The sequence below is a fragment of the Sebastes umbrosus genome, chromosome 1 (assembly GCF_015220745.1).
Source record: "Sebastes umbrosus isolate fSebUmb1 chromosome 1, fSebUmb1.pri, whole genome shotgun sequence".
NCBI lineage: Eukaryota > Metazoa > Chordata > Actinopteri > Perciformes > Sebastidae > Sebastes > Sebastes umbrosus.
In genome coordinates this window covers 8,337,062-8,350,762 of record NC_051269.1, presented here as the reverse complement: position 1 = coordinate 8,350,762, position 13,701 = coordinate 8,337,062, and the positions used below count along the sequence as shown (strand labels likewise).

Sequence of the window (13,701 nt, the reverse complement as noted above, 5' to 3'; positions counted from 1 at the left end):
TATAGATCCTTGTTACTATAAAGATAAAGTAAGCAGACATATAAACCTGGTTCAAAACCAGCGCTATATAACAGTTTCTTTTCAGTCTACTTACATCTTAAAGTCGTTTGCTATTCATCCCTCGCTTTGAACAAAAATCTTCAAGTCTGCGTTTGTCATTGTTGATGGGCCTGCTCTGTTTATTGTCGGCGCCGAGACCCAGTGGTTGCGCAACAGCTCCTTCTGTAGAGTCTCCTGGTCCTCCACCTTAACATGTATTCCCATCTCCTCGAGGGTGGGAGCCGCATCTCAGAGGGTCGTGAAGGTCTTCATCCCTGATACCAGGTGAATTTTCAGTTGAGCAGGGAAAGGCGATTGGGCTTTCACGTTTTTCTCCTTAAGTTGTGAATGTGTAGTCCTGGTCAAAAAAGACATTCTGTCCTTGATATGTCACCCCTCGCTTTTTCCAGGCTTGTTGAAGTATCTTTTCTTTGACTCTGTAGTCAGAAAACCTGACGATAATAGATCTTGGAGGGGCGGGGTCCCTTGGTTTCATAGTCAGTGATCGGTGTGCTCTCTCCACACACAGGTCCAGCTCATTTGGCAGGTCGAATGAGGTGCGCATCAAGTTGGTTATGAAGTTTATCATATCGTTCCGTTCTTCCCCCTCTTTCACCTCATATATGTGCAGGTTGTTTCGTCTTGCTCTGGACTCGAGGTCTTCACACTTGGCCGACAGTTTGGCTTCTCTATGAAGAAGGTAGCGAATGGCCCTCTCGTGGTGTAATGTTTTGTCCTCCGTGTCGCTCACTCTCTGTTCGACCTCCGCTACTTGTTGTTCCAGTTTTGCCGTATACGCTCCAGCACATCACTGAGGGTGGATTCAACCCTATGTAAGGTGGTCTTCGTGTCTTGAGAAGCCTCCGTATGTTCCTTTCGTAGGTTGCGGAGTTCTGCGAGTACGGCAGCCATGCTGCTTTCAGTGTACTCTTCAGTGTTTGAGGACACGTCCATTTGGTCCCGTTTACCTTCTTTTTTAGCCGCTTTGACTTTCATTGTTGCGTCCATTCTTAGCGCGGACATTTCAGCTTTCGTTGTAACCAGTTTGTATTAAATATTTAGACTTACTAATGATTTGGCTGTTTTTGAGGGTTTTCTCCCTGCAGCAGGTGAATCAAGCTGCTACTCCTATCATGGCGTCACCGGAAGTCGTCCGTAAGACCATATTTTTAAAAATGTCATTGCATGTTTTAAAAACACACAAGCCTGTAAATATTTAACAAACACTGCACACCCCTGTGTTTACAGTATAACTGTTTTTGTCAAAAACACAGATTCTGTTCACTCATATCCTAGAATGCAATGTTACGTTGAATAATAGACGTCTTAAAGGGTTGTGCTTTATGCACATTTTATCTTAAACTATGTTATTCAAATTTAAGGAAATCATTTTTGAAAGATGTATGTCACAACTCAAATATGAATTGAGAATTTGTGCTTACATCAATTCCTCAAAGTAAGCATGCGCAAAATATCCAGAAGTGAGGCTCTACTCAGCTGCTGCACTGCGTGACCACTGAGACCATGACGCCTTCTCTGCACCGACGGTGACTGTTCGGCCAGGACGGAGCAATCTGTTTTAATAACTCCATTACAAAATGCATAATTATTATGTAACCCGGGCACTTAGCAGAAACCCAGGCTATTACAACCCGACAACGCCACTCTGGGAATTTCACCCAGAGCATAACCCAACCAAATTACACAAGTTCCTTGATAAAGAGACGGGGCAGAGACGTGAGTTTCAAGTTTCAAAGTCAAATAACTTTTATTTAAATTCAAAAATGGTGATTAGTTGCTGCAATGATAAAAGCTGCAAGAGAGGCCAGGCTAGAAAAATAATGTCCTTTATTACAAAAATAGAGTTAAAATGTTTTTAAAAATGTCACTACACCACTAACCTTACCAGTACAGGAGGAAGGGTGCCAGGGAAACCCACAGGAGGAATGGAGTGAGGGGAGAGGAAATGCAGAACAGTTCACCACCACCAGTAGTTGGAAAAACACACAGTTACTTCCACTCACACTGCAAGGTAAAGAGCACACAGGGGTTAGGAGGACACAGCAAGCCACATGCAATAAGAACCCCAACACAAGAAGAATCCCTCCACCCACTGACCAACCACCTGCAAGGATATAGCAACCCAACCGTCCTGTTAACTGGCAGAGAGCTAGGAATGTTCACTTCCTGATTACCTCCACAACAGCTGGTTTACAGATAAACTAAATAAATGCCCCCTCCCCTATTACAGCAAGAAACCTATGTTGGTGTTTGGCCACCACTTTAAACAAAAAGAAAGAAACAAATTAACAAAAGCAAAACACACTAACAACAAATGCAGAAGTTAGAGGTAAACGGGTAAACAGATTATTAAAAATAAATCAACATACAAAAGCCCAATACAACCAAAAATAACTTAATAACCAGAAATAGGAAAAATAAAATAACTAACTAAGGGACAAAAACAGCAGTGGCAACAGAGCTCCTCCTCCGCCACCTACAGCCAACCACGTCACACAGGAAGCACCAGTTTCCTCGTTCCTCGAGCCGCAAGTTACGGTGACCAAACAATTGGCCCACGTGTGATCCTCCAGCACGCCAACGCACACACACCGTATCCTACGCTCTTCATATAAAGCTGCACGAGCGTCGCGGGGGGGGGAGCTGAGACTGCAAACGGCACCTTAGTCTGATGTTCATCTCCCTCAACAGCAGTAACAGGACAGAACAGAGTGAGCCGAGCCTCCGCTTGGCCACCAGCTGTTCCCTTTAAGGGGCTGCTAGACTAGGGGAGTGATCAAGGTGTCAACCGTTCTCAGTCTCAGTGATTAAGGGGTGTGGCGACGGGGGAAAGATCACCCATTACAATTAGTTGCAACTTTGACGTGATCTGTTGGGGGTCTTGGGAATGCATGTCGCCTAGCTCACTAGCTATAGAGTGCTACAGGAATGAGTCCTAAAGCCCAGATATGAGTTAGCATTTTAGCACATTAGAGCTAACTAGAATCAGATTCTGATGTGCAAGATGCAAGTAAAATCATATCTAAATTTAGTCCTCTGCCGCTAACCTCTGGAACAGCTTACCTTTTCATATCAACAGCTCAGACAAACAGAATAGTTGAAGTCGCTGCTGAACCTCTTTCTGCTGGCGTTTCATTAAGTTAATTTTCTGTTGAGCTGCAACTCCTTTACTGCTATTATGTGCACATTATTACCTCCTTCAAGGCCCGAGGTTATGTTTTCATCAGCGTTGGTTTGTCTGTTAGCAGGATTACTCCAAAAGTTTGTGATGGATTTGAATGAATTGTTTTGGAGGGGTGGAGTGTAGCACAATGAACAACGCATTAGATTTTGGTGGCGATCCGGATCATGATCCAGATTCAGGATTTTCTTTTAAGGATTCCAATCAGCCTGAGCATTAAGACCACAGGGTATAACACATGCGCAGTGTAGCTGATGACACGTTGATGATGCATGACCCCGCCTTCTTCCTTCTGAGAGCAGAGAGATACGTGTGTGGATGTGTGGCGAGACATCGAGGTGCGACGGGAGCTGCTGGCCGTCCGCGGTGAGAAAGAAAAAAAAAGCGGTAGATGACGGGATGAGAAACAACGTAGTGTAACGTTATACAGACACAACAAGGCTGCTGAATGAGAGAGGCATCCGCCGATACGTTACACAGAAACACACCGTGTTAATAACAAGCCGACCACCTCACGGTACCGCCAGCTGTGAGCTGTGATCTGTTTTTAAAGTCAGGCACCTTGGCGGAGGTCTGCGCTCTCCGAGTGCCATTCTAGTGTTTATTGATTTTACTCTGTTCTTATTGTTGCTTGCTTTGTATTCATTGTCATCATGTACATGTTCAGCAAGAGAGAGAGCGAGAGAGAGAGAGAGAGAGAGAGAGAGAGAGAAAGAGAGAGAGCGAGAGAGAGAGAGAGAGAGAGAGAGAGAGAAAGAGAGAGAGAGAGAGAGAAAGAGAAAAAGAGAGAAAGAGAGAGAGAGAGACTACCAAGACCTTCACACAACCAAGACCTACACACTACCAAGACCTTCACACTACCAAGACCTTCACACTACCAAGACCTACACACAACCAAGACCTACACACTACCAAGACCTACACACTATCAAGACCTACACACTACCAAGACCTACACACAACCAAGACCTACACACTACCAAAACATACACACTATCAAGACCTACACACTACCCAGACCTACACACTACCCAGACCTACACACAACCAAGACCTACACACTACCGAGACCTACACACTACCAAGACCTACACACTACCAAGACCTACACACTACCAAGACACCCTAATAATTAAAAGACACAGATGTGAGTTCTTTTTTTCAATATCAAGTTTCCTCTATAAAACCTCCCTGGTCAAGACCTGTACAGCATCACTTGGGGTAATACAATATATTGTATTAACAAGTTTAGATTCAAGGAAAGACAGAGGTTCTGTAGGACATCTGAAGCTCAAATGTGTCCACCATGTTAAGTCGTCATCAGCCTGACAACCCACAGTAGTCATCATGGTATAAAAGTGTTATTAAGTTTTCTCAAAGTCTGGTGTTTTATGGAGAAAAAAAGCCTGAACTACAGGATTCTCTCTATTATTGTAGATTTGTTAAAAAGAAAAAGTAGTAGGAAGAAATTCCCCAAACTTCCAGTTATCTAACAGCATTTTAAACATGGGCTTTTTTCTTTGCTCAGATAATGAAACAAAGAAGCTCTTTCACCCCAACAGATATGTGTTTGAAGCTTTGAACAAACTGGAAAAGGAGAACACTACATAGACTTGACTCTTTCTATATTGTTGTCTTTAGTCAAAGAGCGTTAAACTGAATCAAAAACCAACATCTCTGCCGACACCAACGACAAACAGACGCGAGTGTCAGAAACAACTTTATATACTGCTTTGCCAGACACACACACACATGCGCACACACACACACACACACACACACACACACACACAAACACACGCACACACACACACACACACACACACACACACACACACACACACACACACACACACACACACACACAAAGCATCCTATTGGACGATTGCATCCTTCAGTAATCAGGCCGTCATCTGTGTCAGCTGTAGCTCCACCTGTCTTCACTCTGGAAGTAATCAGTGCCGTCTGGTGATCCACCTCATTGTGGCTCTTGTAATGCATCTTACACAAAAATCCAAGAGATTTGATCAATACACACTTTAAATCAATCTCATGTGTTGCAACGAACAAAATAAATGCACATAAAGAAAGAGATGTAAATATGTAAAGAAAGAGATGTAGAGTCCATGTGGCAAGACGGTTTCGTTCATGTATCCAAAACAGTTTAAAAAGCCATAAATCCACAACAGTTGTTGTGTTTAAAGCTGCATGATACGGTTTGAATAAAGAACAAACAATAGTCCCGTTTGTGTGCTCTCCAGGTTGCTCAGAGAATCACCAAAGCACCACAGCTGTGGTTATACAGAGGAGACAACAAGCCAAGTGAAAATAAAACGTTCTGAACACGGTCTAGAAACAAGTGTTGAGCGTATCGTCAGAGGAATAATACGAGCTGAAGTGGAGAAAAAGAGCGTTCTTCTATCAGTATGTGGGGAAAGAAGTTGGAATTTGTATTCAATATATGAACTTGTGATTGTGTTCAATAACTATGATAACAAAATCCTCATGTCACAACTAATAAGTAATGTGACCTTTTAGTTTTAATCTTTTTTTAGATTGTTTTTAAACAGAGACTGACTGACTCTAAACATGAACACTGGACTTTGTGGTGTTTCAGAAGGAAAACTGCCTCAGTTATTCTCTCCTAGTCACATTTACTCCATCAGCTTTGTATGATACCCTGGAAAAAAGACAAGAAAAGACTTAGTTCATTCTTGTTTATTGATTATAGAAACCTTCAGTTTGTTCACACATCCCATCAGTAAAGTCTGCTAAATGACTCTTGTTCAATGATTTCACGTACAGATTCATTTTCATCCACACCATCAGTTTGTTTGAGCAGAATCTCAGCGATGTAACAGAGAATAATGATTTCCTTATTGAGTATGATCATGATAATTACAGTTTCATTAAACATCTTAGGATCTCGTTTGTACGTCGATCTGGACGACAACATTTAGTCTGCCCAACAAATAAATGTGATTCTAGATATCTTTACAAAAAGTGGTGAGAACAGAATATCTATGATAAGAAATAAATCACTAGACCTTCCTTTAAGACCCGTGCAGTGGAAGAGAAACAACAACACACACACACACACATATATATATATATACATATATTCATCAGACATTTAGAGCACAGAGAAGTTTACAAAGTAGAGCCCATAATGTTTGATTGACAGCTGATCTCTGTGCAGTGAAGACATGAAAAGAACAAGACTCAGTCTAAAGCGAGTATCTGTCTGGACCGTATCTGGTCAGGATGTGAATTTGTGGCTAAATTGTTACACAAATAATCAGTGGTCATGTCTATCATGTCTTGTGAACAGTTTTTTCCACTTATATCTTAATGTTTGATTGAAAGACAACTTATAATGAAGCAAATTGCATTCAGTAATAGTAAATGGTGACATGTACTAGTCAGTATATTATACATTTTATACAAGGTGTAAATGTATCATCATGACATACAGTCTGCAGGTTAAAAGTATTTCAGCTTTTTATTAAAGCATGTGTATCAAAAGCATTCATCATATAAGTGGTGTGTAACAATATATACATACTTACAAAGTTGATGTCATCACTGATGTTGTTGCTGCGTGTTTATTCCTAGATGGAGTGTTGATGGAGCAGCTACAATGTTAGCATAGCCTGGCACTGATCGATCCGGACTCCGTTCAGAAAACAAGCATTTTAAAAGTTGTTTGCTTGCTGTGTTGCGGACAGACCCGACAAAGCATGAATGTAGTCTTTTTACAAATCAGCATCATAATGTCGTTATTTCGGCATCATTTTGATCCGTTTATTGATATTAAATCACAGCACAGTGTGTTTATTTTGGGTTCATACCGCAGTAGCGACGTGTGGCTTGCTAATGTGCTTCCTGCTTGGTGTGAATGCACGGTGGTAACACAATACGAAGCACAACGTAACGTAACTTAAACTACTATAAACAATAGCACATGCACAACAACAGCACGATGTAATGATTCAATGAACCGCTGACACAATCCCCAGAAAACATAAACACTGACCTGTTCTCCAGCTTTTCATTTAGAAAGAGCAACAACCAATGAGGAACCTGCAACAGTCGCTGATGAATCCTGTAACTTCATCACTCAGTCAGTCAGGCAGTGACACACTTTAGTGTTTGTAGGGCTGGTCCTCTGCGGTCCAGACACAAATCAGCTCTGCAGCAACAATGATGGACACCAGAGAAGTTTAAGAGTTAAAACACTGAATTTAACCCTTAAATGACTTCTGTCTATTTCAGTTTACACAACTCAGCAGTGTCATCATAATAATAAAGACAAAGTCCAGCATAGAGAGGCTCAGTGAATGTGGTCTGGACTCTGTGGAGGAGAGTCATGGTTTCAGAGACGCTGTAGAAGGACAGAATACCTGCACTGTGATCCAGGTACACTCCTACTCTGGAGGACGGAGGACCTGAGACGGGGGTTTTGACTTTGTTGTACAAAAATATATAACTGTTTTGGCTACAAACTAACGCCCAAGATTTATCATTGTATCCAAACAAACATTCATTCCATTCCCCCCCTGCTCTCCTGATACTCTTGTATGCGACTGCTACATAAACTCCTTTCCCTCTCCACTCCACCTCCCAGTAACAACGTCCAGTCAGACTCTCTCTACTCAGGACCTGATAACAATCAGTGAATCTGTCTGGGTGACTAGAATAAGACTGATGTTGTCTCATAAATGTTGCTTTTCTGTTCCCCTCAGATAATAACAGATGTGTGAATGCTGTGTTTGGATCCAGTGTGATTTCTCGTGAATATTTTAAGAATCCAGCTCTGGTCTTGGGCTCTGGTTGTGACAGTAAAACATCCACTCCAGTCACTGTCTGTGAGACGTTTGTCCATTTCTCTCTCAGAACGTCCTGTAGTTTATCTCTGACTTCTGACACAGCCGCCGTCACGTCCTCAAAGTAGCTCAGAGGACGGATATTGATGCTGGATGTAGATTCAGTGAGTGGTGACAGTGAGGGGTAGTTAAGAAGAAACTGGTTGTGATCCTCTGTGTGTGACAGCAGCTTCATCTCAGCGTCTCTCCTCTTCAGCTCAGTGATCTCCTGCTCCAGCTTCTCCTGAAGCTCTTCGACTCGACTCACTTCACTTTCCTGCTGGGATCTGACCTGCTGCTTCACATCACAGCTTCTTTTCTCCATGAGACGGATCAGCTCGGTGAAGATCTTCTCACTGTCCTCCACTGCTTTATCAGCGGAGCGATTGACGGCCTCCACCTCCTGTTGGAGCAGCTTCACATCTTTCTCTCTGTCCTGGATCCTCTGCTGGATGTTGAGTCGACTCACCTCCAGCTCTCTCTGCCTCTCGGTCCTTTCTGCTGCAGCTGAGACGGTGTCGTGGCCTTTATGTTCATCCACAGAGCAGAGATAACAGATACACTGCTGATCAGTACGACAGAACATCTTCATCACCTCGTCGTGACGAGAGCAGATGTTCTCCTGGAGCTTCTTGGAGGGCTCCACCAGCTTGTGTTTCTTGAACGGAGCTGAGTCATAATGACGTTGGAGGTGTTTCTCACAGTAAGAGGCCAGACACACCAGACAGGACTTGAAGGCTTTCAGTTTCCTCCCAGTGCAGACATCACAGGCCACATCTTCAGGTCCAGCATAACAGTGATCAGCAGGAGCAGCTTGGAGTCCAGTCTTCTTCAGTTCCTCCACTAAAACTGCTAACATGGTGTTTTTCAGCAGGACAGGCCTCGGTGTGAAGGTCTGCCTACACTGAGGGCAGCTGTAGATCTTCTTCTCATCCTCTCCATCCCAGAAGCTTTTAATACAGTTCATGCAGTAGCTGTGTCCACAGGTAGTAGTCACCGGATCCTTCAGTAGATCCAGACAGATCGAACAAGAGAATGACTCTCTCTCCAGCTGAACTCCTTTCTGCGCCATTTCACCTCTCAGTAGCAACGACTGTCTGAGTTTCACTTCCTGAGAACCGACACTAGTTTGAGCTCTGATGTAATCATCATGTGTTATGTTGGTTACACCCACCTTCAAACTGTAGATCTGAAGGGGAGGGAACAAGGAAATAAGAGGACCGGGTGTAGCAGTCTGTGTTTGAGTGCAGGAAGAGGAGGGAGGAGTTATCAAGCTATGAATCATTCCAGGACGAGGAGCAGCACGACTGACTACGTCCCAAATCACATACTTTTCTTTTTACTTCTAGCACACTGCAGCTGCCCTTACAAAGTACGTACTGTTGCATGCAGTATGAAAACAATATATCTGCTGTGCAGAGGATTGTGGGTCAGAACAGCCAGAAAAGCATGCTGGCTTTCATACTGTAAAATGTGACCAGAGGTAGTGGGACATCCTGGTATTTTTGGCACACTGCATTTGACATACTATGTATTGGGACATAAGAAATCTTTTTTTCTGTCATACTAAGTAGTATGGTAGAATGGGTTTTGGAACGCACAGTATGTTTCGTCATTTACAAACGGAGCCTCGGTTCAAACCTGCTCCACATTTGAAAACATTTCAGTTTTCAGCTGTAAAATATTTCTTGGCTCCTCAGGCTTTGGTGATGGCTCCACATTTCTCATAAACTCTTCCTCACCCGGGACAGGAACCCGGTGTGGGCAACGGACCGCTGTACGGGCAGCCGTTTACAGACAGGCTAGTGACACATTACACACACTCCTGAGGCTGCAGAGATTGTTTTTAAGAAATCTCATAAGCCATTGTTTTACTGCTTAATTTTTCATTTTACATAAGAAAGTAGAGATAAGTAACCTAAGCAACTAGTGTAGTAATAATAATAATAATAATTTATATAACACTTGTCAAACTTAAGTACAAAGTTCTTTCCAGATTAAAAGATTTACAGAAAAGAAATGAAAAATAAATCTAAATCTCATGTAACAGCGGGGCAGCTAAGCTGAAATATTCATATCAATTGTGCATTTTGCGATTAAAGCAACAAATTAGGCACAGATGTAGGTTTATATGTCACGAAAAGATATAGATATCGGGGCGCTGCCAATTCGGGCCCCTGACGGACGCGGCAGCCATTTTCCAAAATGGCCACAAAATAGGTTTTCCAAAACGTTGCAGAAAACTGATTTTACGACTTTTGATGATTTCCAAGGTGTGTTCAAGCTGAAGAGATCAGATGTCAGAAGATCACAGAAATTATTTTTTCACCTCCTCATTTTTTAAGGGTACTTTTTAAAAGCTTTTAACCTGAGAAAAACATGAAAACCAAATAAAAGGAGCATGGTCACTTCAGGGTCAAACTTCACCCCCATGCCTTCATGGTAGAATGACAACCAGTAAAGCAGTAAAACTGACAGAGGTAACGCTGGATACTTTTATTGGTCGCCAGTAACCTCTAATCACAGTTAAAGTGATGCTGAACTTTGGGTTGTATTGCTAGCAGTAAAACTGACAGAGATAACGCTGGGTGAAGTTCAGAGATTGCCGGTATCTTCTAGTCACAGATGACATGAGAGCTTTTTAGTTGGAGTAAGCACTTCAGGTTCATATGACAATGTTTTATTTTTGCAATGGCCTTCAAATCTGAGCAAAGGAGCTGATATTTGTCCGGTCTCTAACCTGTGACCAAGCTGACTTGGTTGAATTTATAAGGAAACTTAGATCAGTCTCCTGTTGAAATACAGGGTTAAAGAGACACACAAGCTTCTCCACCACGGCAAGCTGCCAACTCCAGTAGGATTCATTATTTTGTTTTATTTTTTTGATATGCAATAGCACTTTAAAAACATGTATATACTATTGTATAACAGCAAACGCTGGCCGGGTTACGGCATGATACAAGAACTGAGGAAGCGGGTTGCTGGAGGCAAAGTTTGACCAAAAGAAATCCAATTAAATATTCCATTGCCATACTCCAGCACATTGTTTACACTTTGGGATCCACAAATTTGAATGTTTTGGACGCGATTAAAGTGCGCACGTTGTTGGTTTGCTTGGTTTTGCGCAGGGTTTCAGACGGAGGGAGAATACAGGTATATTCAGGCAGGCAGTATGAAAAATAATGTTGCATTGTCAGGGAACACATAGGGTGGTTCCCCTGAACGTTTGTGAATGAGGGGATAGATGGACTGGTACCACGGGACATTTTTAGAACATTTTCATATTTTTCGTAGGTCTTGCGCTGATCAGCCACCACACTCTAAGAAAAAACATCTGAAGAAAAACAGAAAATGTCCTGGAAGAAAATTTCCAGGGGTCTCTTTTATAAAACAGTGCGTAGGATCCATACTAAAAATGTACATGTGCACAAAAGTCTAAAAATGGCGTGCGCCAAAAAAAAATCAGACTTATAAAACTGTGCGTATGCACACCTGCACGCAATGTTCCCTTTATAAATCACAGTCCACCTGGAAATGTGCGCACGTGAATCCGCCTCATATTCCGCCCACTACACGCCCACTTTCAACCATAAATGGTCGATGCAAAGCACCTCATGAATGTTTCTGCATGTGAATGAGCCTGTTGATCAGTAGTTCTTTACGGTGAATCACGGCAACTCCCGAGAGGAAGACAGAGAAAAAGAGTTTTTCTGACACAGAGATGGAGGTGTTTGTAGGTGAGGAGGTCTCTGAACACTTGTTCCCTCCTGATTCTCTCATTCACGTCACGTAGTCTTCACAGTGACGGTATATCCACCAGCACCATGCAGCATGTTCCGAGTCTCACCGCTGTGTTTATATGTTTACAGCAATCAGACTGATCCATTCACTTAAAGTGATCAAGACAATCAGTAATATCCCCCACCTGGATATCATTAGAAAAAAGGAAGTTTGACAGGTGTACACTATTTATATTTATTTATTTATTATTTAAGTTTTTATAGTGAACTTGTCCTGCATTATGATTAGGACTGATAATGATAATGCCGATATGGAGTGTAACGATTGTGTGAGAGCTGTCACTGGCTTCATTTACACACTTTGTTAATTTACACAATCCATACTGGTGAAGATGTGCTGTTTGGAGATGACTGGAGGAGGCAGAGTGGCGCAGCGCGGTGGCGCACTGGAGACAGTCTGATAGTTGCATCGGATAGCCATTTTCATTTTGTCTATATGTATACTGTATCTGTCCCTATCTAATAAACCATAAATAAATTAATAAGTCATGTCATTGTAACCCACCTGATGAATAAGTATCCAATAGATTCCAATCCAAATCCGGAGTTCAAGGGTATCCAGAAAACCTAGCCTGTGTAAAATAACACGGCTTATATAGCAATATATGCAAATCTATCCAAGCTCTTAACTGTACAGTTTAATTTGATCAATATCAACATATAATACAACTTTTCAATGCTTAACCCATGAATGTAGGATAACTGTTGCATCACAATATTAACTTGCATCGTAATATTAACATATGAAATATGTCAACCTCACTATTATTATAAACCACTCAATAGTAAAGTGTAAACAACACTATTAAATGACTATTTAATATGTGAACCCATTTGAGTTGTAGATTATTATGCAAACAACCTACAGTTTAAACATTAAATACTCACTATATGTGAATATTGTGAGTAAGGCAATGTGAATACTTTCCCTGTCACAACACTGACACCTTGCGTTGATGCACACAAGCAGCACAGGGATGAACAGAATCAAGCTAATCTCATAACCCATGAACTTCAGCTACATAATCCCTCTCTGTCCACACAATGTAAATAACACACACATATTACACACACATATCTCTTTCTGCCTCTATCACCAAAGAAATACAAAATATCATTTTAGAATACAGCTCAGTGGCAAAACATTTCACTATGCCAGCTCAGAGCATTTGACTCGTGATGCCATGTGCGGCGGCTGCTTTAATGTTTGGAACGCACCGAGAGAAGAAAAGAATAAAACGATGCTCTCAGATGTTCTCAGGTCGCTTCAATAGGTGACGGAGCTCTTACTGGCTCAGATATAGTTTTACTTCTCTCTGTTCAGTAGTATATCAAGTATAAGTAGTAATAATATCACTCTGTAAATCCAGCTTCTCCGCTGCTCTCTCATCAATCTCCGTGTTTCCCACACTCCACTGCGTCTCTCACCTGAGTGAGGAGGCGGGACTTGGGATGTTTCTTCTTCTTCTTCTTCTCTCGGTTTCTGGCGGATCGCAACCAACTTTAAGGTGCATACCGCCACCTACTGTACAAGAGTGTGTAACATCATGTCATTTGCTCTTTACTCCTACTCTTAACTTCTATCCACCAATCCTGTGTCTCTTAAGAACATTAATAATGCCTTCCTGGTGCCTTCAGCCCCCTCACCCTCTGTTCCCAGTATCCCCATCAGATCCCAGTCCCGTCCCTCCTCTCTGACTTGGTCCTGTAGTCCTTTTTCTTTCAGCCTCATACTTTTACAATGAATTAGGATATGCTGCTCCACATTTTCTTTATCACCACAACCCCCACACTT

General features: G+C 42.1%; 2 protein-coding genes across 3 annotated transcripts in view; one reads left to right on the top strand and one right to left on the bottom strand.

Annotated features, from left to right (window-relative positions):
• The window catches only part of LOC119486943 (ral GTPase-activating protein subunit beta-like), a 592,951-nt gene that overhangs the window by 83,850 nt on the left and 495,400 nt on the right, over window positions 1-13,701 (top strand). The gene's annotated exons all lie outside the window — the stretch shown is intronic.
• Window positions 7,508-9,178, bottom strand: LOC119487086 (tripartite motif-containing protein 16-like). Its single transcript, XM_037767743.1, has one exon. The coding sequence runs from the start codon at window positions 9,176-9,178 to the stop codon at window positions 7,508-7,510; it is 1,671 nt and encodes a 556-aa protein (XP_037623671.1).

Bases quoted from the DNA above. Each gene is read 5' to 3' on its own strand.
- LOC119487086 (XM_037767743.1), bottom strand. From the start codon at position 9,178: ATGGCGCAGAAAGGAGTTCAGCTGGAGAGAGAGTCATTCTCTTGTTCG.